This window comes from Camelus ferus, chromosome 35, assembly GCF_009834535.1.
Source record: "Camelus ferus isolate YT-003-E chromosome 35, BCGSAC_Cfer_1.0, whole genome shotgun sequence".
NCBI lineage: Eukaryota > Metazoa > Chordata > Mammalia > Artiodactyla > Camelidae > Camelus > Camelus ferus.
The window spans coordinates 12745958-12773332 of record NC_045730.1 but is presented as its reverse complement, the minus strand read 5'-3'; the positions used below and the strand labels follow the sequence as shown (position 1 = coordinate 12773332).

Here is a 27375-nt window from a genome sequence, read left to right as displayed (position 1 = left end):
ACGTACTGGGGACTGAACCCAGGACCTCATGCATGCTAACCACACACTCTACTACTGAGCTCTACCCTCTTCCCAAGAAAACACTTTTTTTTTTAAACCTGGCACCAGGCCCCTCGTTCACTTTTTTTTTCACTCTTTTTATTTGCTTTGTTTTTTTTTTTAATCTTTCCACTTATTTTTATTCTTTTGGGGGAGGGGCAAGGTAATTAAATTTATTTATTTCCCTATTTAAAAAATTATTTTTTATTTTTTTAGGGGGGAGGTAATTAGGTTTATCTATTTATTTATTTATTTAACAGAGGTACTGGGGATTGAACCCCAGACCTCGTGCATGCTAAGCATGTGTTCTACCACTGAGCTATACCTTCCCCTACTTGCTTATTTTTAATGGATGTACTGGGGTTTGAAACCTGGACCTCATGCATGCTAAGCACACACTCTACCACTGAGCTATATACCCTCCCCCCTCTGAATTCTAGTGCCTTCATTGGATGTTCTATCTCTCCACCAATTCCTTCAACCCACCTTTCTACATCTGCCTGCCACTAATTCTTAGTATTCCCTGAATGCCAGGCAAAATATTACTCACTCTTACCTTATAGAAATCACACTCTTCCTGCCACACCTGTGTGACCTCGTCACTCTCCTACAATGCCCTTCCCCCACAGTTGGAGGATCACGTTTAATTTCTCCTGCAATCCTTTTGTGATTCCCTGGTAAGAACAGAATCTTCCAACACTAAACTCCTAAAGCACTTTGTCTACTGCCCTACTTAAGACACATCCACTCTTCCATTAAAATATGCATGCTTATGTTAGCTGCTCTGAAAAACTGTAAGCTCCCTGGGATCAGAGACCAAATCAGGCAGTGTCTTCTCTTGTGTACGGGCTGCTGGGTTACTGTCAAATCCTCCCACCATGAACACTGATGATTTACCCTTTCCTTACCCTGCTCGTCCAAAGCCAAATACACATACACTCACATAATAATACAAGTTAACACTACGTGGTCATGAATTGAAGGGCATAATTTTCCATGGCAAACCAGAAAGGACTCTGATGAAGATGTAAAGGGTGTCCTTATCTATAATATGCTGATTTCAGAATTCAATCCAGTCTTAACACTCCAAAAGGATCTGCAGTGAATCCAACAGCAGGAACTTGCTCCCCGCCCTAGGTTTCTACCGGGCAAAAGCATGCGATGTACTTGCTTGCTCCTGGACACCACAATAATCTGGGGAGATGCTTTGATGTTAAAAAGCAAGAAGACTGGAGCCCCCAGCCCCCCTGGCAGTGGCTCTGCATGTGTACGTGTGTGTGTGTGTGTGTGTGTGTGTGTGGACAGAGAAATCTCTGAATGCTTAGCAAATGAGAACCTTAATTTTAAGGAAAAGAATGCTTCTCATAAAACATTTTGTATTTAATGTTGATTTAATATTTCACTCATTCTCACCTTGTCTTCATATATAATAGCTTTAATCTGACCCAATCCTTTGACTTGTATCCTCTTGTTCAGTTAATAAGTAACAAAGTAAACCAGTGGAGGGTAAGGTGACCAAGTATGTGTTTGTGGGGACAGATTTTTCAAGTTTCTGCTACCTCTCTGAAACCTTCAGTCAAAGGAGACCCCACAGCACCAAATGAGCACCAACGCAGAAAATGACAGCAGCAACTGTGTCCTCAAATATGTGTTCCCAGTGGCACAGCTCAAATGCTGACACTGGTATCAACATAATTACATTGTGTTCAATATTAAGAATGGTGGAAAACCCAAAGATCCTATAGATTTATTTAAAAGGACTTAAAAACAAAACCCCATTGGAAGGTAAATCCTCATCAGCCAGAGGAAATGGTTTTATCAATCTCTGGCTGAAGGTGGTTAACAGAACAAGGTTAGAAGTTACTTATTTATATATCACATATTAATATTGTATTTATAAATAATTCTATGTCACAGATGCTATGACACTCTTGATTTGTGTTCCTAAATTTGTTTCATTTTGATTTTGTGTTCCTAAAGTTGTTTTTTAAGTCTTGAAACCAAAGTGAAAGGTTCAGTTTTAATTCTTTAAAATGAATTTTTTGGGAAACATTTGTATTACGCAAAGGAAAACTCTAAAGGCCGTGCTCAACATATCTTAATTGTACTTAAATGTGGATGAATGTGAGAAAGAACAGCTCTCTGGCTTGCCTACCCCACTGGAGGGCCTGAATCAAGGAGAATAGGAAAGCCAATCTGAAGTCAGAAATAAAAGGTGCTAAATCTTCATTCTCTTAAATAATGGCCAAGTTAAACAAAGGCAAGGCGATTTTTCAAAGTATTTAGAAGGCAGTTATTATAGAACCGAGTCTCTCTTCACTAGCTATTATAAAGAGTCTCCTTCTCACTTTACATAAGTGTCTATCACTACATTTGCACCAATAAAGTACTCAATTAATAAAGGCTGTTCCAGACTCGCCAGCTTCAGTTTTCTGCTGGCAAACTCCTCTGCTACCACAGCTCCCTCTGAGCTCACTAATTTGCATGGATGTTTGTGGTACTTTCTGGAAATGTAAAATCTAAACATTTGGAAGTCTCAGTGAATTGCCAAGCATTTTAAAATCCTACAAAAATGTAGTGAGACACAGCCCAACCACTGGATACACACTTCCTAATATCAACAAAACATACAAGGTTCCTGCTCTTATGTTCAAAAAACATGTTATTTATATTCAACAGTTGGGAGCTCGTGTTCCCATAGTCAGAAACCTCAGTGATTCATCCTCCACCTCTAACTGCACAGGCAGAAGATATTAAACCACAAGCATGATTTTATAAGGAATCCTAAACTCATCCCCTCCACCCCCGGCGAAGTCAATAATCAAATCTCACATTAGGAGGGCCAACAGCTCTTAGGAACCTCTTTCTTAACATGTTTCTGAATCTTTCAATTCCAAATCCATCTCTCACCTGTTGAGTATCCTGTAAGGATACACACACTGTCCTAAAATAAGCTGCTGATCTGACCCTGTTATTAGCACCTTTCAAGCCAATAGTTATAGAGTTTACTCTGTGCCAGGCCAGCTGCTCGTGTAAACCACAGTATTTGATGAGGTATCTTTCCTTCATCTACATCAGCTTGTTCATTTCTCACAACAGCTTTCTAAGATAGGTTTCTTCTTCTTCTTCTCCATCTTCTTTTCTTTTCTTTTTTTAATTGAAAAACAGTCAATTACAACGTGTCTACCTCTGGTGTACAGCACAAGGTCCCAGTCATGCACATACATACATATATGCGTTTTCATATTTTTCCATTAAAGGTTATTACAAGATTCTGAACATAGTTCCCTGTGCTATACAAAAGAAACTATTTAAAATCTATTTTTATATATAGTGGCTAACATTTGGAAATCTCAAACTCCCAAATTTAACCCCTTCCACCCCCCCTTTCCCCGGTAACCATAAGATTGTTTATTAAGTCTGCGAATCTGTTTCTGTTTTGTCGATGACTTCATACTGTCCTTTTTTTGTTTTCTTATTATTAAGATTCTGATTTGATGCTCAGCTGCAGCTCACAAGGGTTAAGTAACTTGCCCCGAGTCAGACACCTAGAGAGTCTGGACTGGAATACAGGCTGTCTGATTCCAAGTCTGTGCTCATCATGACCAGGGGATCTTGCTGCTCAACGACTCACCTGGACACGCCAGTCTTAACACTTGTCAATTAAGACACACGTTGACAGTAAAGCAAAATTGGGGTAGGCTCTTAGCAGTGGATGCTGGTGACACTAACATTAAAACCGAACCTTGACAACAAAGCCAGCCTGGTGGGGTTGCAGTGCGCATGGACACTGAGGTTAAATCCTGCTGCTATATCTCCCAGCTCCTTGAACTCAGACCTCATTTCTTTGAACTTCTATGTCCATATCCTCAGAAGATACCATATAGTTGGAAAGAAATGATGCATGAAAACACGCATGGGAAAAAAAAAAGCTTAATGTGAACAGAATCTCTGGAGAATAGTGAAGATTCATTAATGTAGATGAAAAGCATTTTCCATCAGCTACTCAGATGGAAGTGCTGGCTTGAAAGATGTTGGTCATGTAATTCCCCAAGATACTAGATCTTTTATCCTTCCCCCTTGCTCTCATCTTCACTGGATCTATGCCTAACGTCAGGATCCATTATTTCATGGGAAGATGGAGGGTATGATAAAGGACACACGTCTCTGCAATGTCTGCTTTCCTCTACATGCACAGTGGGCAGGGGCAAAGAGACACTCATAGAAACATCATGTGTAATGGAAGTCATCTCTCCCCACTGATAAATGGCCTGTCCTGTATTTCTTTTTGACTTCTGATAACAACCTCCACCCTCCTTCCTTGGTTGATCCATCACATCATCTGCTCACCTTTGCATGCACCCAATTTTGATCCAACTCATAGACCAGACAACCTCATCCTTGTCCACAGAGATTGGTCCAAAAGGTGGTGCATGAACTAAGCAGATCAATTAAGAGTCCCTCTCAGTGGTTGTCTGAACGGGAATTGGAAAGAGTGAACAGGAAGAAATAGCCTTTTATTCTCTGGTATCGAAGCTGCAAGAAGGGAGGATGGAGCTTCCAACTGTTATGTCGCTGCCTACACAGTGAAGTCTTGTCTGTGGTTAAGAGAGATTCCAATACGGATGCAGGGAGACACCATCCTACCAGAACTTGACTATCTCTAATAATATCCATGCCTTTGACAGTTATGAGTGGCAACAAATCCCCTTTTGCTTGTGTGAGTCTGAGATGGGGCTCTGACACTCACTACCCGAAAAATCCTTACTACAAAGGCCTGAAAACAAGGATGACAATTTTCTCCAGCTGTGTGCTAAGTGTGCTTCCAATGGTACTGAATACAACACACACAGTGTTGAACACCTTACACATTGGCAAATTAATCTTCCTCTCTAGTGAATTAAGATTCCAACCAAAAGTTATCATCACTCCTTTAAAAAATACAATCTCCATCTTAATATGTTAATTTCCCCGATGAGTAAGATTCTCAAGCATCTCATTCAAATTCCCCTAAGATGTCTAGCATCGTGATAAAACCTGACAATACTACGTTCAAGCTAAAAAGAAACCACTGTCGAGAGCACAACTTAGTGATTTCTAAAACCAGTGTAACTCTCTGGTTGGTCTGTAGCACATTAGTGCTACCCAAGTGTTACTAAGATCATAATAATTAGATTTAGCTACTCTTGTCCCAACAAGGAATTGCTCAAAACACTTATAAGACACACATACAATACTGAAATGTTCTAATTTTATACTGGTAACTTGGAGTGGTTTTATAACAAAGACTAAGATTGGATACTTTAAAAATGATAGGGGCCGCAAACATGGCCATGAACACATATTCCCATACAGATATATTTACAGATATCTTCCCAGGAAGATACACTTTCACAGATTCACTCATTCCCACTAGGAATCCACTTGCTTCTAGGTAGAAAAAAAAAAAAAACATAGTAAAGTCTGAAGAAGATTTAAGGGTTTCCAATGATTTATTCTTTCCCCTGTACCTGGGGTGTGGTTTTTTTTTTTTTTTTCCCCCTCAAGTGCCTCCTAGGAATCTGAGAGTTCACAGATGAAAAGGCCTCATTTATCTTCTAACATGGACCTCAGCTCTTTTTGCCACCATCCTCCATCCATTCACCCTTCCCCTGGTAACAGCCCTGGGATGTTTCCCCTGGGAAGTCACCACTTTTCTCACTCATAGTCCATGCGCTTTACATGGAGCTGACTTTTCTCCATGGCTTGTGTCTGGTCCATCAGTGGATCAGAGACCACAGCTTGAGCTATTAGTCCATAGCTGCATGGTGACCCCATCAGAGTCAATGAGGTGCAAGGAAACGTGAACGTGGAAGCACTAGGGACTAACGCTGTTGGGAATCATCTTGCCACCACCTAGAGCTGAGAATGAAGCAAACACAGGAGAGATTAGAGGCAAGAGGTGAAAAGAAACCAGGTGCCCAAGGTCAGGTGAGCCATTCCAGTCAATGACACCTGGGCTTGAAAGTTACAACAGCCCCCAAATCTCCTTCTGGCTTAAGCCGGCCTGAATCATGTTTGCGGTCTCCTGCAACAGAGGATTTGAACTGATGAACCTTTCTTTCTTTCAGAAGATCACCATGGGGAAATTGGAGGGAAGATGTGAACAAGTGGGAAGAATGGGTCCATAAATATAAATGATGAGAAAGGAAAGAAACACTGTGACCCAAGTAGTAATATTTTCCAATAAAGAAGTTACTCTACATGACCTTGTATGAAACATCCACCATATAAAATATAAACATTTGATCAAAAGTCTAAAATTGATTGAGCAAAGTACTCCAAATTGAAGTTGAACGCAATCAGAGGACTTTATTCAGAGGGCAATATTTTCACCATATAATGATGCCTTTTATCACCAATTCTCCACATGTTATTTTAAAATGTAAATAGATCTGGGTAATGGAATCATAGGCAATCTTTCTTTTCTGAATTATTTTTAAGTGAACATAGATTAATTTTATAATTAAAAAACACCTTTTTTAAATATAAAACAAAAATAATACTAGATATTTTAAGCAAATTTTAAAAATATTTTATCAGACATTATTTATTTAATATATTAATATAAGTTATAAATATAATATATAAATATATACTAAAGAAATATAATTTATAAGATATTAATAAATTTTATAAGTTATATTTATAAATTGTAGTATTATAAATTGATAAATACTATATTTATATTTTATTATTTATTTGAAACATAAAACAAGAATGATACTAGATATTTTAAGATTTTTAAAATAGTTTCTATTTCATCATACTTATGTATTATTTATGTAATATATATCATTATAATTTATAAATATTTAAATTGCATTTATAAGTTACAGTGTTATAAGTTGATCCATATTATATTTATAGTTTATTATTTATTTAAAACATAAAACAAGAATACTACATATTTTAAGATTTTAAAAATATTTTATATTTTATCACTTATATTTTATGTAATATATATCATAATTTATAAATATTTTATAATATAATATACATAAATATAATTTATAAATTATGTTATAATATAACTTATAGTATTACTTGTTAATGTAATATAATTATAAGCATAACATAATTATCTATAAGTTTATGAATACTATATTTACATTTTATTATTTATTTGAAATAGAAAACAAGAATGATAACCCCAGATATTTTAAGTGGAACCATCTGCTAAGTAAGTCGATGTCTCCTTGTACAAGAGAACCTACTTTTTCTCAGACATGTCAGATTTATCAAACAAAAGCAACCAGTTTTTTTTTAAATTACCACCAATGACACCGTGTGATCACTCTTGAATCTCTTCAAAATTCCATGCTACCACATTTGGTATAACAAGGTTACTGTGGCTCATCTGGGTGCCTGTTCCCTGTCTATTATTACAGTTAGGATGGGGATCATGAAAGAACCAAACAGAACAGTGACTTTTAAAACTCTCTTGGCTGTGAGTAGACTGTAGAAAAGAAACCAGTCTCCAGGTTAAGCAGACTTTATAGGGTCTTTGCGGGAAAACACAAGTCCTGATACACAAAGTATCACCAGGGGCCTATGTAAAAGTCATTCTCCAGGTGCTTGTATTTGGGGAAAATAATTCAGTGGTTTTTCAAAGTGGATTTCTCTAGTCCAACTAACTTCTCCACTAAGTCACCTAGGCCAGTCTTCCGTGATAACACAGCACCCAAAGAGGAAAGCATGTGAATAAAAGGAACCCGGAGCTGGTGTTCAGTGTTTGAGTGAAACGTGGAAGACTGAATGGACAAAATGGATCTTTTAGCTCCTGAGGTCAGAGAATGAAAAAAGAAAAATAGCAAAGTGATTGATGTCTTCCTAAATATAGCTCCAGGGGGAAAAAATGGTTGGAGGGGAGGGATTCAAATCTAGATGAAGATATCATCAAGAAATCACATTTTGGCTGAAGAAAGGCCCTTTTATGTAAAACACTCTGCTCAAAATCAATTTCAGGGGAAAAAAATCACATTATCTATGGACTAAAGATTCTCCTAGTAGCTGATTTATTCGCCAGCAGTGCCTCCAGCCTAGTCCCTGGCCTCCTGTAACAACTAACAGTAACAATTAAAAAAAAAAAAAAAAATCCAGCTATGGGGAATATGGAATGTCTCCGTGAGTGTTTCTTAGACATGCAGGTATCACAAATGATTCCCCCAGAATTTCCACAGCAAAGAGGCTTGGAGGCAAAAACTGCTTGGATCAGGTTGGAGCTGGGCTGGGTGGTGCAGTGCTGGCAGGACTTGTTGAAAAGCTTCATTTGCTTGGCAAGCAAGCAGTTTTCACTCAAGTGTTTTGATATGACACTTGGCTTAAAGTTGTGTTCATCTAGGGAATGTTTGTCTTCCCTTAGACGATCGATGTATTAGTGAAGGTGGAGACTGTGAGCAAGATAACCGCTTCCCCCACCAGTTCGTGTCTCCATTCTGTGTTATTACTCTTCTTTCCAGAGGACCTGAGAGCACCTATAACTTTACCCTGTCACACAGGCACTCAGTAGCAGAGTGTCAAAGAGAATAAATACAACTTCCCACAGTCAATCCAAGCATTTCTGAGATGAGTTGCAGGGTTGAGCAACCCAATGAGAGAGAAACCATTGGGTGTGCCCTCCCAGCCCCTGGCACCAGCCCCATCCCCAATCTACACCATTGTTCCTTTATCCTAAGAAGCTAAGAAGTAATCTAGGCAACATTCCCTTTAAGAACAGGGTGGGGGTGGGGTAGCAGGGGATAGGGGATGGATGGCTTCAGGGCTCTAGAAAGTTACCAGTTTTAGTCTCAATAATTGGGAAGGAAAAATAGGAAGAAATTGGGATCCAGAAGTTTTAGAGACCTAAAAGCACTTCCCAGACCTGTTCATTTCTTTTCTTCTCTCCCCGACTCTGGAGAGGTCCAGGGACCCTTAACACTTTACCCCTCCTCTTTCCCACCCTGGACTAGACCTCATAAGGCAAAAGAACTGGTGCCCCAGTAACTGTCCTCAAAATAATAAAGTGTATATAATCTCTTAGACATATATCCAGGAAGATTTATGGTTTGAGATTAAAATAAAGGAACTCATAAATATTTGTAATTATTAATTAATTCAGATTTGAACTGCCTTGATTTTTAAGATTTATGACTGCTAACTCATAACAGAACTAGTTATGACCTTAATAACAATGTTAGATTACAAAGATTATCCTTAAAGTCATACCTCGAGGGAAATGTGTACACACATTTATACATATATATGTACACATATAGTCATGAATATTATGGATATAGGATCAATTCCTATTTAGAGCCTGCTTTTTAAGTTACATAACTTTCTCAATGGATCACTTTTGATGTGAAGCCTAAAATAAAACACATTTTTGACCCAGAAACCTACAACTCTTAGAACCACAGAAATAGAAACATCCACAGTCAATCTAACATCAGTTTGATGGGAAGTAAGGAGGCATATATATAGGCATATATATGGCCTTTTGTTAATATACATCCTGCCCTTTAAAATGCCCCACACTTAGAGAGCTATGAAAGAAAACCCTTACTTGGTGTTTGTCGACAGTAGGTATTGAACAGTTGATTCAGAACCAACGTGTTGTGAGTAAGGTGTTGGAAAGATGTGTAAACACTTCCTCTGATACAGAAGTAGTCCTGGCGAGAAAAGCCAGATGACGCCACAGGTGTGCCCACAGGGGGCACACGTGCAGGGATGCTGTTCCTCCACCTTCCAGACCCCTTGCTTGGCCTCAGCTCCCACCCACTGGCCACCAGCCACAGCAGACAGAGCATATCATTTTCTACCTTCCTTTCTGCCTTGAGACAGAATGAGCATTCCTGGCCTGGTACATCCCTTCCCAATTCCTCCTCCTAGAACATTTCTTCCCACCTTTCAATACCCAGCTCACATATGATCTACTTTGTAAGATTTTCTCCATTTCCCGTGGTAGAATTCATCAGTCCCTTCCCTGTGTACCCAACACACTGTCCACTCACCTCTGTTACAGAACTCCTAACAATGGACTCTGAAGCACTAAGACATTTAATATGTGAATATTTTAATCTAGGAACTTTGGTGTTTTATTGAGATATAATTGGCACGTAACATTGTCTCAGTTTCAGGTGTACAGCATGGTGAGTTGATACATGTATATATTGTGAAGTGATCACCATAAAAATTCTAGTTAACATCCACCACCACATAAAAGTTACAATATTGTTTTCCTCCTGATGAGAACATTTAAGACCTACTCTCTTGGCAACTTTCAAATACACGCTATAGGATTGTTAACTACAGTCACCATGCTGTACATTACATCCCTAGGGCTTATTAGTATTTATCTTATTACTGGAAAGAACCTTGTGATTTTGTTCTCTATCTGGCCCAGCGCCTGGCAGACATGCCACATGTTGGTGAATAAATGAATACATGAATGAATAAGCAGATTTGAGTAAATGAGGTCCAGGAAAGAGAACTTAGCAAATAAAATCTAGGAGAGTCAAGAAGTATGGGCCTGCCTGGCCTGTGTGCAATGTAGTTTTTATAAACAACAAAAAAATGGTCAGAGAAATCATTTCATAAGAAATCATAGATACCTTCAAATCCTGAATCCAGAGTTACTTTTTTTGCTTTGAATAAAAAAGATGAAACACTGATGTGTGGTCTTGAAACAAATGAGTTGGAAAATCAGGCTACCTGCAAATTTTTTTTTTAATCAGTAAAACACAGTTTATTATGTTCATATTCTATATCACATTTCAGGATGTTGATGCTTCCACTATTTTTTTTTTTTTATTGACGCTTCAACTATTAACTGAAACCGAGAACAACTGTGGAAAATGCTAGTAAAACTATTTTGACCTGTTTTATGGGAATATTGTTAACAGCTCCCAAAAGACTATTAGCAAGCAGACTGGTCTGACAAACACTAAGCAATTCTTCTTCCAAAGGAGGGTAATTAGATGGGGCAATGGGGCAAAGGGCAGTGTCTCTTGGTAACTGAATCACCTAATTTGCTCAAACAACTGCTCTCTCACAAACAAATGGCCCAAGGCAGAGAAAGAATGGTTGATTTTCGACTTATACGACCACTAATGACTACTTCTGCTTGAGGGGAAATGGCTGTTATTCTCAGCCCTAGTTTAAAGGGGTTTGCCCAAAATCACTGACAAACCCACAATATGACATTAAGATAAGCAGCTGTTTGGGGCTATAAACCCTCTAACCTTCTTCAACTCGACAATGGTGAGGAAAATCTATTTATATTGTGTTTGTACAAGGTTTTATTGAAGTCTTAAAAGATTTTTTTAAAAAGGCAAAACTCTAAAAATGTGGCCAGTAGAAAAATCAGCCTCTGCTTCCCAACTCTGCTCTGTGCAGCCCAGAAGCATTTCTGCAGGGGCAGGCAGGCAGGACAGGGCTCAAGAACCTCTGAGTGTGAAATGACTTTCCCTGCGTGCCCTGTGGGACAGGCGCCCTCCCACCCAACCTACTGCCTCTCCTTGCTGGGAGCTATTTTGAAATTTCTCAAACCTGTAGAAAAATGAGAAGACAGGTACAATTAACACCTGTATAACCTCCACTCAGATTTCCTAACTGTGAACATCTACCTTCATATCTACTCAGCACCAAACAGGTGACCCTCCTGAGTCTCTGATGGCACTGACCCAGAGACCACTGCAGCCTTTGGGACCCAACACTTTGTCCAGCTCTTGGCAGAGTCCTGGCTGGACCCCATGCCTCACACCCCCAGTCACAGTTGCTGGCTTTGTTCTAAGGACCCAGGACCACCATGCCATGTTCTCCCAGATCTTGAGCATCACCACTGTCATCTCCAGTTTTCCATTGCCCAACAAACACCTAAACATTCCCAGAAGGACACTAATTTGACATAATAAATACTATGCACTTTGAAGGTCTATTAATTGGAGTACATTATTCATCTATCCAGGCCTCAACTCATCATCTGTTAAATGGGGATATGAATGGCTCCCACCTCAGTGAGCCGTGCTAATGATGGAATGAAGTGCTCAGCAGAGTGGCTGGCATATTACCAGCATTCAGTAAATGTCAGCAATGACCATCATTTTTATTCAAATATTCTCTTTGACGCTGATCGATTTTCCAGTTAGCCAGCCCATCAGTGCGTTCTTCCAAACCCTTCCCCACCCAGTGATGCTGCAGCATAACCCACGGTTGCACAGAGGCCTCTGGGATCTGGGACCCCCCCCTCCGCCTCCACTGTATTCCCCCATCCATCTCTCCACACGCCTGGGTTCTACACATGTGGGTGATTACCATCCCAGAAGGACACTGTACACTTAGGAGTTTAGATTTTAAGTGATTATTAATTTATTTTAAAATTTGAAGTTAAAATTAAGTTGTTAAAATTAAATTTTATTTTATTAAAAACTTTTTTAGTTTATATGATTTTTAAAGGTTACTTCCCATTTAACAGTTATGACAAAATATTGGCTCCATTCACTGTGTTGTACAATACATCCTCGAGCCTACCTTACACCCATTAGTTTGTAAAAATTGGACTTTTCAATTAAAAACTCTTTGGGGGATAAATGCTCAAATGCTCTCTCCCGTTACTATTCAGAAAAAAAGTCACATCCTCAGGGCTCCCACAGAACTTTCTTTTGTTCACCTACTAAAACACATACTTCCAGCTCAGAAATGGTCATTCAGATGTCAGTAAGTCAGGCTTTGCTTTACTACTTCCCTAGCAGCCGCTTTCTACCTAAGTTTTTCCCTTATGATCCATTCTGATCACATGATCCCTTTCAGGTAACAGTGTTTAATCACCAGTGAGCATTTGAAACCTTGTGAACTGTTCCCAAAATGCACACGTCCAGCCTTTGAGCCTAACAACACAGTTGACTGTGAAACCTTTAATGGAGATATCTCATCTGGACTCCTTAAACACATGCTGCTTAGTAACGGAACATTACTTGACATAAGACCTTGAGAAAAGTAAATAATGTTCTTTTGTGTGATTCTCACCTTTGTGAACCAGTCAACATCATCAGATAAATCAACAAGAGAAGACCTATGTTCTTTGTTGGCTTTTGTTTTTGTTTTTATAAGTAACTAATCCATAGCGGGGCATTCTGACCCATCATGTGGCTTTTCTCCTTTCTCCAGCTCTCCTTGTAATTGTCAGAAAGAAAGATTAATTGAGGATGTTAATTCTTCACTCTTCTTGCTGTTAAATGTCTATAAACTTGAGGTAACAACCACCAGAACTCAATGGACAATAATTCACTGTGAGAAATGCCAAATATAAAAATTATTTGAAAATCGTAGCTCAGATCTTGACACATTTGATTTACACATATAATTGCACTTTAACATATAGCACTGTTTTTAAATATCAGAGGGGAAGGGGTAAAAGGAAAACTTCAAAGTCACAGAATACATACACACATCTACATACATGTTTGTATATGTGTGTATCCATGGCTGTCACGAAGCCAAGTTCAAAGAAAGTTTCTACTGTAGATGTGCAACAATTCAATATGTATTTTACCCATATGCTAAAGTGTGAGCCAGATTCTGTTATACTGATGAGTTTCATATTTAAAAGCCCCATGCCTTTTCAACATTTTATAAATCTCTGACATGTCACTTAGGTGTAAGTTACCAAGGTATTAGGAAGAGATTCTATACTCTGAAGAGACTGAATAATCTAAATAGACATTCATGTAATAAAGAAAATATAAAGGGCGTTCATAAATGAGATATTAGTTTATAAGGTTGATTACAAAAAAATACATGGTTGTTTCATTTCTGTATAAATCATATTGACACATATGAGGGAAATACACCTCTTTACTCCTTTAATACTCTAGTAAAAGATATTTTTCTGTCTTTCTAATATATACTGCCTTTTGGAGTCAATGCTTTTTAGCATAAATCCATCAACACATCAAGCACTCAAGTTATAAGGAAACAAATTATATACTAAGCTCATTATAACAGAGTTGCCATCTGCTATGGGTTGGGTTATGCCCCTGCCAATTTCATATGTTGACGTCTTAACGCTCAGTACCTCAGAATATGACTTTACCTGAAGATAGGGTCTTTACAGAGGTAATTAAATTAAAATGAGATAGGTCATTGGGATGGGCCCTAATCCATCAGACACACAAGACAGACACACAAAAGAGAGAACACCATGTGAACATGAAGTTAGGCACCCACAAGCCAAGGAAAGAGGCCTGGAACAGATCCTGCCTTCACTGCCAACACCTTGATTCCAGACTTTCAGCCTCAAGAACTGTGAGACAATAAATTTCTGTTTTTTTAAGCCACCCAGTTTGCGATCCTTTGTTACCACAGCTCTAGCAAATGAATATACCATCTGTGTTACTTTTCTTTCAAACGAAAAGACTGCTTGCTTGTTTTGGTTAGGAGGGTTGTTTTGTTTTGTTTTGTTTTGTTTTGTTTTTGTTTTTATTTAAGTCATTGGCCATTTTCCAATTTTCAGATACAGCACCTGAGCCAAAGAGAAATCAACAAATCTTTCTATGGGAGTAAGACATGTTAGTGGGAGTAAAGTTCAAGGTTACGCCTACATGAAAAAGAAGACCCCTTGGCTCAGAGGACATAGCACTTTCCAGGAAAGAAAAACTGATGAGGTCACAATGCCCAGACACTCAGACAGGGGACAGAGGAGAGGAGAGCACAGTCTAGGCAGTGTCCTTGTCAAAAGTCCAAACAGTCAAGCTGTCTCCTGGGCTCTCCAGCCATCAGGAGTCAAGTCCAAGAAGGAATGGAACCTTTTCTACCTGGACCTTTTCTACCTGTGCCAAGGACGTAAGGAAATATGGAGGGAGATGTAAAGCCCTAAGCCAAGATATGTCTCTAAAACTTGATGACTGTCTTCTAGGGATGACACAGATGGTGAGGTGGTGTGGAAGGGGACAGAGACTTCTTGAAGAACTTTAACTCCATTTTCTCCCAATTATGAGTCAATGAAAGACTCTGCCAAGGCTCCCCACTCCTCCTGTGATAATCTTCCTGGGTTTTGTTCCCCTCCTTTACCTTCAAACTCTAAAGTAAGCAGGGGGTGAAAGGAAATATCATAGTAAGATCTAGGGTGAGGGAGGGATCAGTTCCTTTTCTCTATCTCAGGGCTCTGCAATAAATACACACACTTGGTCACGAATGTGAAATAATGATGAGATACAACTGGAATACTTCCTTGTTGAACTGAACCATCGCAAATATTTTTGAGACATCAGCCAAAATCTCCAAAAGGATTACTTTAGCATCTGATAATCATCAGGCAAGATGATTTCCAGAAGCAATAAAGAGCAAAAAGAAGATGATAAATATTTACATCTATGAAAGACAGAGCGAACTATGCCTTGGTTGGATCAGACTACTATCTTGGGTACAATGTCTATGAAGACCTGAGACACATGAATAATTAACCTGGAGTGAAGCAACTGATCTTCATTTCAGCATTACTCATAAAAGTTTAGGGTTCAACTGAAACATACACTTATTGTAAACTCACTGAGCTCCATTTTCTCAGCCAGACTAATAAGTCTATATTAGATCACTTGTCAGGGTTCAATTAATTTAGGGCAGCTAATTCAGTCTGTGACTTCTAGGACCTTGTGTGGATTGGCCAAGCAGAAGATTTGAATAAAAATGGAAGAAAATGGGGACATCAGTGGAAAGTATATTACAATTTGAAACATATTTGAGAGTCCAAGAAACTAAAAACACCTGCAGAAATGATGCTGGGTTGTAAAGTGATATTTTTATCTCAGGGGAAAAAAGATATGCAAAGATTAAAAAAAATGCGTTAAATCCACAAGATCATCTTAATAACGAGGGACCTTAATCGAATCTCGTTTATAGGATAGGTGTTCCAAGTACATGAAAAACAATCTGAAAATGAGAAAGATTTTGTATAAAACCATGCTCATGTTCTCCCACAAAAATTATGTTCAAAAAAAGACAGGTTAAAGCTAAGTATATGTTGAAGTACAAAATCTAACTTTAAAAAAATGCTTTCTAAAGTATTTATGTCTACTGAAAGAAAAAAATGAAACATTCTCAGTAATATATAGGTATATACCCTAAAAAGAACAATGGACTTCATTGAAGAGCTCAGTATTTTTATACTGATATATTTAAGAAGAGTTCTCAAGAGGACTCAGAACACATTCTGCCATTCACAAAATCTAAATGAGTGCCGAATAAGATAGAAAGACATTTACAGGGAGTCATAGTGGCAATAAATCTCCCGCTTTATTATTTATAGTTGTGTTTGTGACGAATACAGCATAACACGGCAACAAGCCAGCATTTAAAGGCTGAAAGATTTATCCAACCTTAAACATATCTACGCAGGCCTGGAGTCTGTAATCATTATCACAGTTTAATCTGCCTTTTGCAAAACAAAACTAAAAAAAAAATAGACTGTGTGCCTCTGTGATTAATCATCTGTACTTAAAGCCAATCTGAACGAAGAAAAGGTCCAAAAAAGCAGCCCCAAGAACAGGGTTCTGGAAGGCGATGGAATTTGTTTAGAATACCATGTTCTGAACGTGTCATACAACCTTCTGTCAAAAGTTTGGTTCATTCCATTTTGTCATCCTGATTTGTATCCTGTAAGCCCTTAGACACCACAGGATTGTTTCCTTACAACACAATATACATTGGTGAGCAAAATCCCAGTCAGTTGCAAAGTTCTTCCCCATCAACAACCCCCTCCCCAAGCCCCCTTCCCCCACCCACCAAAAAGGCGCTTACAAAGTCCAAAATGAGTTATTTAGGCTCAACTCTCTGCACAAAGGACTCCAGTTGGTACCACGGGGTGACCTATCAAAATTATCAGTAAAATAACTTTTTTATTGGTGAGTCCCGGCCATACATGGCACAGCATATAGTAGAGCTCAACTGACAGGTACCCTAGATGGACATTGCCACATTTTGGTATCATCAAAATAAAGCCAACTGGCAGGCATCCCCTTAAGCATTTGGTGTTCATCTTAGGAATACTGCCAGGTACATAAGCATAGTCAGGGAGAACACGTCTTTAAGAAAAGGACGGAATTTAAAAAAAAAAAAAAGAAAGAGAGACGAGGGGAGGAGAGGAAAAGGGGAAAGTTGCGGGGCTGAATAAGCAGTTACTAATCCTGCCCTCTCTGCCCCCCATGAGCTGCTTTAACTGTGATGACCAGTGCTTACTTGCACATGTACATAGTTTCCCCTGACCTTGGCAGCACCAAAGAATTTATACAGTTAGCAGTTCTTGCACAATCCCCTGAAAAGAACAGTACAAATGTTCTATCTTTCAATGCCAGGCGGGCCTCGCTACTCCTGGCCTCCTATTTTTCTTCCAGTAAATTAATTTACTTGCTGAGGTCCTGGCTGTAATATAAATGGCCAGTTCTCTCCTCTTCTCCCTTCCTCTCCATCTTTGACAACAGACCTCACAGATTTTTTTCCCCCTTTCTTTTGATGAAGTTGGGAGAAAAGAGCTAAAATTACATGAAAACTTAATTATCTTAATCAACTGTAAATTTCTGCAAGGCACTAAATGCAAAGGATTTTAAGAACTATAGCCTTTCCAGGTTTATCATGATGATAAATGAAGTTCTCTTATTCCTGGGTCTGTTCACAGCACATAGCCAAAGGGTACAAAGAGTTTATACCACAATCAAAGGCAGCCTGGATACCTCAACTATCTCAATAATAAATCCCCAGATAACCACAGCTTTATGTATTAAATACCTTTTAGTACATGAATAATTTGAACAAGAATCTTCATTAATTCTAATGATGCTGTGTATAAGCCATGTTTAACACTTTCCACCCCTTAATAAATTAAAATTAAAGCACCTATTTACAAAGTGTAAGCCCTAATCAACTGAAAAACCATTTCAAAAGGGGGCTTGATGTTAAAACTAGGTACTGTTTTTGTGCCTAGCTTTCCCCAGATTCACAATAAGGATGATTTCTGTATCAGCCTCAGTCAAACCTCGGAACCAACCAGCATGGTGGTGCAGGTGACTCAGACTTGAGTTCACATCCGAGTTTATTGAAGGAAGGAAGGAAGGAAGGAAGAGAAAGAAAGAGAGAGAGGGAGAGAGGGAGGGGGGAGAGAAAGAAAGAAAGAAAGAATGAACAGAACAGAAAGGACTTTCACAATTCCAAAGAGTGTGTTTCTTTGAATTTCTTGGGAGGAAGGAAAAAATCAACCCCCCTCCAATTAAAAGTTCTCTATTTCTCATGAGCAGTAAAAGTGATGGGATACACCAAAATGGTGACACCAGCTAGGAATCTGGGCAATTTTTGATGAAAGAAGTAAAGGAATGATGCTTGTTGTTGTTTCTTTTTCCTTAAATCATGATTCTAGGGAAAATTTACAATGCTAAAGACATCCTCACCTTCGTATAAGGAAGAAAGTTAAAGTAACTTTGCATGCGTTCAACACAGGTAGGTGGATCTTTCTACAAATCTTCCTAAGCTGAAAGAATTATATACTTGAAAATGATTTTCATTTATATCCAAGTGCAGCATAACCAACAAAAGCAAGGATCTGGAGTCAGCCCCCTGGATTCGAATTCTGACTCCATTCCTTGTCATGTGACTGTGGACAAGTTACTTGATCTCTCTGTGCCTCAATTTCCCTGTCTGTAAAATGGAGATACAGACGGGATACACAGTAAACAGTCAATAAACATTATTATTATTCAGGTTTTAACTAATTTTCTGAATAGGCAATAATATTTTATAAGTAATAATAAACTCTTAAATAGTATTTACTGGATAGCAGATACAGTTTGAAGCCATTTACAAGTTTTAACTCAAGCAAATCCTTACAACCAACCTTTGAGGCAGCCATGACTTCCCAGATGATGGTGCGGAGGTGAAGGTGCAGAAAGATTCAGCCACTTGTCCAAAAGCCACCTAATAAGTGGCAGAAGCAGAATTCAGACCCAGACTGGCTTCTGAGTCCAGGCCCTTATCACTACCCTGCTTCTCGAAGAAAAACATTTGAAATAAATCTCCTAATGTCATCATTTACATAAAAGAGAGCTATGGAAATTTCAGAATATAGTAAGCCTGTGTTGCACAGAGGTAACATTTTAACCACAACATAAAGGAATGAGACTTACAAAGCAAACAGATAAACCATAATTAACTTTCCTTCCAACTAATGTTTTCAGAAACTGCAAGGGGGAACAAGTTCTGTCTTTGAAATATTTGACATACAAGGTGAGCCAGGCTGTGACTTTGCAACAAGATTATACAGAGTTGAATCCTTGTATTCCATGGCTGTGGGCAGCTCCTCTAATATCTGCCACATGCATCAACAACCCTGGCGGACGGTGGCCACGATGCGACACTCACTCATTGGGACTCAGCCCCTCCCCCAAGCTCCAGCAAGGAAACCATGTCCTGGGGGAAATTAACCAAGATCACGAGGGAAATCATCCTCTAATTCCCATCTCTGAAACATCGCTGACTTCAAATAGGTTGATGGTGTGAAGGACCAGAAGATGGGTTCGTTGGTTAGCTTACTGGGAACTGGTCAACTAACAAAATGGAACCTTCATCTAGAATACAGAAGTTCTTTTACAGCAGCTGTTATCCTGCTTTAGGACCTAAAGCAGAAATGTATCTAAAAGCAAGTTTTCCTTAAGACTAATGAATATTCTGAAAGAATTAGGCAGAGCCCTACAAACAAATGATGGCTAGAAATACACAACTGAAAGTTTGGAAAGAAAGAAAACCATGTCTTTTACATTTCACTGCAGCCTTCATGCTTCCTCTCTAATGTATTCCAGTATGTTTCAACATATTCCAACCAATCATTATAATTTTCATCAAATGCCCACTGGCTTAATTACAAAGGCTAATGGGCTCTTTACCACAGAGAGTAATAAAATGCTCTTCTATCATAAGATCTTTCTGATTCTAAATTTATATATTTTATATATTTATGTATTTTATATATTTTGTGTGTGTGTGTGTGTGTGTGTGTATGTGTGTGTGTGTGTATATATATATATCAAATATATATTACACAATGCTCCCTAGATCCAGCCACAGGTTAACTGTGACTTAGTTATCAGATAAATTAATACTAGTACTACAAAGAACTACCACTATGTGATCATAAGAAGGACTGAAATGAAAAAACCATAGACAATACCAAGTGTTGACAAGGATATAAAGCAACTAACACCATTCTCCACTTCCTAAGGGAGTACAGACTGGTTCACCACTTTGAAAAAGTGTTTCACAGTATTTACTTACCTTGAACCTATGACCCAGCATTCTACTCTGTTTATTTAACAAGAATGCATTCGTGTGTCCAACAAAGTAGACACAAGGACACATGTTGCCGTGATACTGTCAATAACCCCAACTGGAAACAACTCAATGCCTAGCAACAGTAGAGTGACTCAGTCAACTGTGGTGTATTCACATAGTGGAATGCCATCCAGCAAAGAAAATTTACCAGTTACTGAAACATACAGCACAGATGAATATGACAATGGCAAGGCTGAGTGAAAGAATTCAGACACAAAACGATTCCATTTATATACCACCCACTACCCCCCAAAAAAGGCCAAGTAAATTTATGGTATCAGTGGTAAGGAGAGTGGTTGATTACCTTTAGTGAAGAAAGAGGGAGTAGCGATGGGCAAGGGTCAAAGGGAACATCTCTGGTGCTGGTAATATATCTTTCCCTGGTGGTGGTTATGCAGGTGTGTTTACTTTGTGAAATCTCCTCAGACTGAGTACTGATGATCTGCACGTTTTTCAGCATATTTGACACGTATCAGTAAGAATGTTTACTTTAAAAGTTAAAAAAAAAACAGGCCTACTTTCAAGCCCAGTGGTAAACATATCTCTGCATCTGTATTAGTCTATGAGGGCTGCCATAACAGAATAATGGAAATTTATTTTCTCAGGGTCAGGAGGCTGCAGTCCAAGGCCATGGTGCTGGTAGGGCTGCTGCCTGGTGAGACCTCTCTCCTCGGCTTGCAGACATCTGTTGTCTCCCTCTGTCCTCTCAGTGGCCTTTTTTTCTGTGCATACACATTGTTGGTGTCTTTCTTTTATAGGGACACTGGTCCTATCAGATTAGGGCCCCACTCTTATGACCTCATTTAACCTTAACTACCTCTTTATAGATCTCATCTCCAAATACATTTACATTGAGGGTTAGGGCTTCAACATATGAATTTGGGGGAGGGTTCACAATTCAATCCAAAATCTTTGACACTCTCTTGGTTATTAAAAAAATAAAAGTTTATTGTGGATTTTTGAATGATGGCCATTCTGACTGGTGGGAGGTGATACCTCATTGTAGTTTTGATTTGCATTTCTCTGATAATTAGTGATACTGAGCATTTTTTCATGTGCCTATTGATCATTTGTATGTCTTCCTTGGAGAATTGCTTGCTTAGGTCTTTTGCCCATTTTTGGATTGGGTTGTTTGGTTGTTTCTTATTAAGTCGTATGAGCTCCTTATATATTCTGGAGATCAAGCCTTTGTCAGTTTCATTTGCAAAGATTTTCTCCCATTCTGTAGGTTGTCTTTTTGTTTTACTATGGTTTCCTCTGCTGTGCAAAAGCTTGTAAGTTCATAGCAACACTATTTACAATAGACAAGACATGGAGACAGCCTAAATGTCCATCAATGGATGACTGGATAAAGAAGATGTGGTATATTTATACAATGGAATACTACTCAGCCATAAAAACCAACAACATAACACCATTTACAGCAACATGGATGCTCCTGGAGAATGTCATTCTAAGTGAAGTGAGCCAGAAAGAGAAAGAAAAATACCATATGAGATCACTCATATGTGGAATCTAAAAAACAAACAAAGCATAAATACAAAACAGAAAGACTCATAGACATGGAATACAAACTTGTGGTTGCCAAGGGGGTGGAGGGTGGGAAGGGATAGATGGGATTTCAAAATTGTAGAATAGATAAACAAGATGATACTGTATAGCACAGGGAAATATATACAAGATCTTATGGTAGCTCACAGTGAAAAAAAATGTGACAATGAATATATGTATGTTCATGTATAACTGAAAAATTGTGCTCTACACTGCAATTTGACACAACATTGTAAAATGATTATAAATCAATAAAAAATGTTATAAAAATAAATAAATGAAAATAAACAAAGCTTCTATTCCTTTTTCTTTATGTAAAAATTTCACACTTTCAACCTCTAAAATATTTAAATCTCATCATTATTAAGACTACCTGAAAGTACCAAGTGTTTCCCAAATAGTTTAAAAAGTCTTTATAAATAATATACAGTTTGTGAAAGTATAAGTTGAAGGGTTTTCAAAATTATATGGAAATTATTTTTAATTCAAGGGCAGGAATAAAATCTAATTATAAGATATTTTTAATAGAGTCCAGTTATATTGACCAAACACGTTTTCCATATCAATTATATATATGCCCTAATCACAAACAAGTAATATATACTGATACACATCACTTGTTTAACAAAATATCTACTTATGATAAAAAAGAAAACATTCAAAAGGAATGCTTTCAAACTATTTAATCTAACATATACTTATTGTTACTATCCCATATGCATTTCTGCAAATCCTCCGATGAAACTATGCATAATCTGTCAAATATTGAGCTATGCCATGGTGGCTTTTGCTTATTTTCAAATGATACCAAAATATGAAAGTGGTTCTAACAGACTCAAGATAAAATTATGAAAGGAAAAATAGAGTGTTTAACTCAGCATTCTTGCCAAAGACACTGGTTTTCCTTCTGTGATAGAAGCAAGCTGACACTTGTGGGTCTGCGATGTAATCGTAACCCCAAATCCATGCCATAGTGAACACCTCATCCCGAGAGTCAAGGAGTTGGGGGGTTCTTTCAAGAAGACAGACTTTGAGGAGAGATTGCTCTTTTTTGTCTTCTTACATGCTCACATATGTTTTGGCAATATAGATCAACATTTCCAGTAAGTCATCTCATAGCTTTCTTTATAACTGTGTTTCAAGCACATAATCTCATACATCACCAAGAATGCAATGTCCGAAGGAAGTTACCACGAGGAAAAAAAAATCCCACTTAGTTTACATACAGTCTAGCAACCCCGCCTAACCTTATGAAGTAAGTTATCAAAACTCCACGATGGGGAATTCACAGTCAAAGAGACACCTGGAAAATGGGGTCTGGTGATTGCTTTTCAGAAACATTTTCACAGAGCCAAAGTGAGCAACAATGGGCTCTATACTATTTATTTCTATTCACAATATCTTGCTCACTCGAAACATTGCAATTTTTCTTTCCATGCGATTCTGACAAGCTGCGTGTCGTTTCATGTGGCTTTACTGCAGCTACCAGGCATCCTGAGAAGCTTATTTGTTTCTGCTTCAGGTCCCCCAGGGCTCAGCCCTGCGATGATAACTCTGAGTTGTGGATCCTGGCTTCCCGGTCTCTGTCTCCTGGTCCCAGAGGTAGAATAAACAAGGATGCTTAAAATGGGAAAAGGCCTTGGGTGACTTTCCTCTAAGAGACTCCCCTAAGCTAAGTCACTCTCTCTTAAGGCTCTTCGCTCAGACTCAGGACTGTGACATCTGAGTTTTGCCCACGACAACATCAGGCCAACACATACACGGATCGCCCCCACTCCCATCCCAGCTTCTCTGACACAGTCAGAACATGGCTCCACAGCAGCGATGCACTTGGCTTCATCTTCCCTTCTCTTTTGAAATGTTTCTTAGCCAAAAAAAAAAAAAAAAAAAAAAAAAAAAAAAAAACAACAACACCAAAAAACAAAAAACCTCCGCTCCTTCTCAACCAACTACCTGTTTCTAACTTCCTGCAACCAGAACAATTCCCAACCGGCCGAGACCAGAACCGAAGTTTCTCCAGTTGCCTGTAAGTAACTCAGACATGTCACTGGCACCCTTGACACCGCAAGGAAGGGACTGAAGGTTGGAGACAGACCATCCTTTGTCTGTGTCAGCAAAGTGGAAGGAAGCAGCCACCAGCCAAGAACAAAATCCCCACGGATGCAACAGGTAAACAAGGTTAAGCTGAACTGCCGCTAACCAGCGGTGGGAGAGAGACGTGGGGAAAGGACCCCCAAAACAGTGGGGAAAATAGCATCCTTTTCAACAGAAATGGAGCTGCTCTTCCAGTTGACAACCATTGTTTTCGGGAGTGAGCTGCCACTGACAGGAGCTGATCAGAAGGTAGTGGTCCTTCAGGCAGGAAAACAGGCTCTCCTGAGCATGCTCCCCACCAGTTTCCTCCCCACTGAGATGCATTAGATGAAGACACTTGCTCACCTACAGCGGATAGGATGAGACATTAGTCTCCACCTGTGCCCCATCATCCTTAGAGGTCTGGCTGCCTATCCTCTTCCTCTGGGAATTAAAGTCCTTTCTCTTGCTGTGTGTAGGAGTGTTTCTATGCTGGGGATCCTGACACTGCTTAGGGGGCAGCTCCAAATTCCTGGGCAGGGACACTCCAGCCCTTAACAGAAATGAAGGCTGTTTCTCCAAAGGCAGCTTCTGTCTCCAAGACACCATGTGCACTATTTAACCAGAGTAGCCTCAGCCGGTTCAGGACCAGGGACAATCTTCTCTTTCAGAAGCCCAGCCCAAAGTGGGCAGAAGAAAACTCAAAGTGGAGGAACACCAGTATGTCGACTTCACAGTTGGCGATACAGATGCCCATCGCCTGCCTCCCTACCTCCGCCCCAAAACTCCCAAACCTGTAATCATTTCTGCCAGAGTTCACGCATTCTGTTATGAAGAAATCCTTTGTAATGAATTCTGCATTTGTCTTTCCCCAACTTGCCAGGAAACAGGGTAATTATTACTCATACAGTCTCACTTAAAATTGTAATATATTCATTATGACATCAAACGGTGCAATTTTCACTTCAACTAAAAATAAGTGCAATAATACTATATGGATCGCAAGAATGCCACTGTAAAGCCACCTCTAAAAAAGACAAAACTAAATTCACTTTAATATACTTCTCCAAACCGTGAATTTAAGAACTCTTACCTGACGAACGAAACTATTTGAGGTAGTGTCAGAAGAAGTGCTCCCATCAGATCCTTTAAATCTGTTTTTCCTCCTCGCTCCTTTTCCATAAGACTACAAAAAAAAAAAAAAAAAAAAAAAAAGACAAGACAAATAAGATGATTATTAGACTCTCTCGCAGGAATCTAAACCTAGTTCTAGAAAATGTTCAAGATCAAGACAAAGAATGAATTGCCCATGATACGAGCATTACTAAAAAGTTATTGGTGGAATCACAAATATTTATTTCCAATCAGGGAGTTTATATGGAAGAGAGATTTCTAGAAAAAGCATTTAATAACTAGTGAATGAAAATAATTTATGCTATCTGTTGGCATTATCTGCGGTCAAGAGGTAAAAGATTATTAATGATAAAGCATTAAAAATTAAGTATTTATGTGTAGGAGCAACTGGGGCAGAAGTAGGGTGAGCGGAAAGTAACTTGTCAAAGTCCCTCCAAGAACATGAATGCAGTGGATCGAGCATCACAAAATACTGTTTTCCAGTGGTGCTGAATACCCATTTCTGGCTTCTTTTCATGTCTTAATTTGTAATTCCACAGGTAATATAATATATAATTTACATTCCCAGTTTAGGGTGCTACTTGCATATGGTGGCTGAGCAACATTTTGGTGTATGAATTCTGATTACTCTTCCATTCATATAGACATAGATCGAGGTGGGGCATGAATGAGCCTGGTGTCAGTCCTTCATATTATGGTATGAATCCACAGATTGCTTTGAGAGATAGTGAAAAAGCTATAGAAATGGTAGTGAATGAGATGAAATTAAAATACTTTAAAAATTTTCTGGCCCATTGTTGTCATGTTTGAATAGGATATGAAAAGCTTGCTCTTTAAGCGCTTGCTTATTTTGCTGAGAAGGCAAGAAAAATAAATTTTATGGAAGAACAAGAAGGAGAAAAAGAAGTAAGCATTTAAGAACAGGATGTTAAAAGTAAGACAATTTGTTTCAGTAATAGGATTGGGCCAAGCACAGATGTCTACAAATGAACTTGCTTTTTCTACAGCTGAATCTACAGCTTACATTCAGAGCACTAAGAATAAATTATGCATTAATCTATGTTTAAGTCTAGGCACTCATAAAGTTATTGAGAAAATTAAACACTAAAATGTAAGGGAAAAATAGCTCAACCCTGAGGTTTACAGTTAAATATAGATAGGCTTATAGCAGACCTGGAGCAAATTTCTTAACCTTTCCAAGCATTAGTCTTCTCATCCTTAAAATGGGGATATTAAGATTTATCTCCCAGAATTGTTGTAGGTATTAAACAGTGTAGTTATAGCATTTAGTATAAGATCTAGCACATGGTAAGAACTCATAATGATATTGTAAAAAGCGATATCCACATTAGAGTGAGAAGGGTGGAGAAAAAACTGGGCTAAAATGTGTAGTGTATTTCAAAGGATTAGGCTCACAGAGACTTCATTAGATGATCTGAACGTACACAGTTTGCTTTTTTGAAAATCACCATGTTCAGGGTTTTGAAAATGCTACTTTGTATTTTATACATTCATCTGGTTTTCATTAAAATGGAAATATCTTATAAGCCACAATATATGCAGCACTTAGGCAAGCTGAAATCTATTACAAACATTTGTGTTATGAGTAACTTAGATGCATCTGCAATCACTGAGAGGGGTGGTATAATTTTAAAGCAAAATTTTGTCTTAAATATGTTTGTTCTCTACCAAGTATCTAAGGGATTTATATAATACAAATGTGTTTCCATGGCATTTAATTAACTCTCAACTTCATAAAAGGAAAGACAATCTAGGCTGGACTTTCATAATACCAGGTCTCCTCACTAACAGCATATCTTTCTTACTTAAGTAAACATTATTCCGTAAACTGTTGAAAAATAACATTCTTTCAACAGCGTTCTTCCTTTTCCAATTATTATGTAAAGGTTTGGACAGAAGTGTCTTCCAGGGCGTAGGAACGTTAAAGTCTGAAAGTTTCCTTAAAATTAAAAAGAAAAAAATTACATTATTCCAAAAGGAAAAAAAATACTTATCACCTTGAAAGCATTTTTAAGGCCTAACCTGTTTCTTAGAAGGAAGGTGGGGGCATATTTATGGTAAATATACTATTCCTTTTCTTAAATTAAAAAAAAATTATTTTTACTTTGTTGTTGTTGGGAGGGAGGTAATCAGGTTTATTTATTTATTTACTCTTGGAGGAGGTACTGG

At 38.4% G+C, this 27375-nt stretch overlaps 1 protein-coding gene across 6 annotated transcripts in view; it reads right to left on the bottom strand.

The window, feature by feature from the left end:
* The window catches only part of CACNB2 (calcium voltage-gated channel auxiliary subunit beta 2), a 347729-nt gene that overhangs the window by 312585 nt on the left and 7769 nt on the right, over positions 1–27375 (bottom strand). For all 6 annotated transcript variants that reach the window (XM_032473644.1, XM_032473646.1, XM_032473645.1 and 3 more), the window contains exon 2: positions 25145–25237. In XM_032473644.1, coding sequence (XP_032329535.1) covers positions 25145–25237 — 93 coding nt within the window. The remainder of the gene's footprint in view (positions 1–25144; positions 25238–27375) is intronic.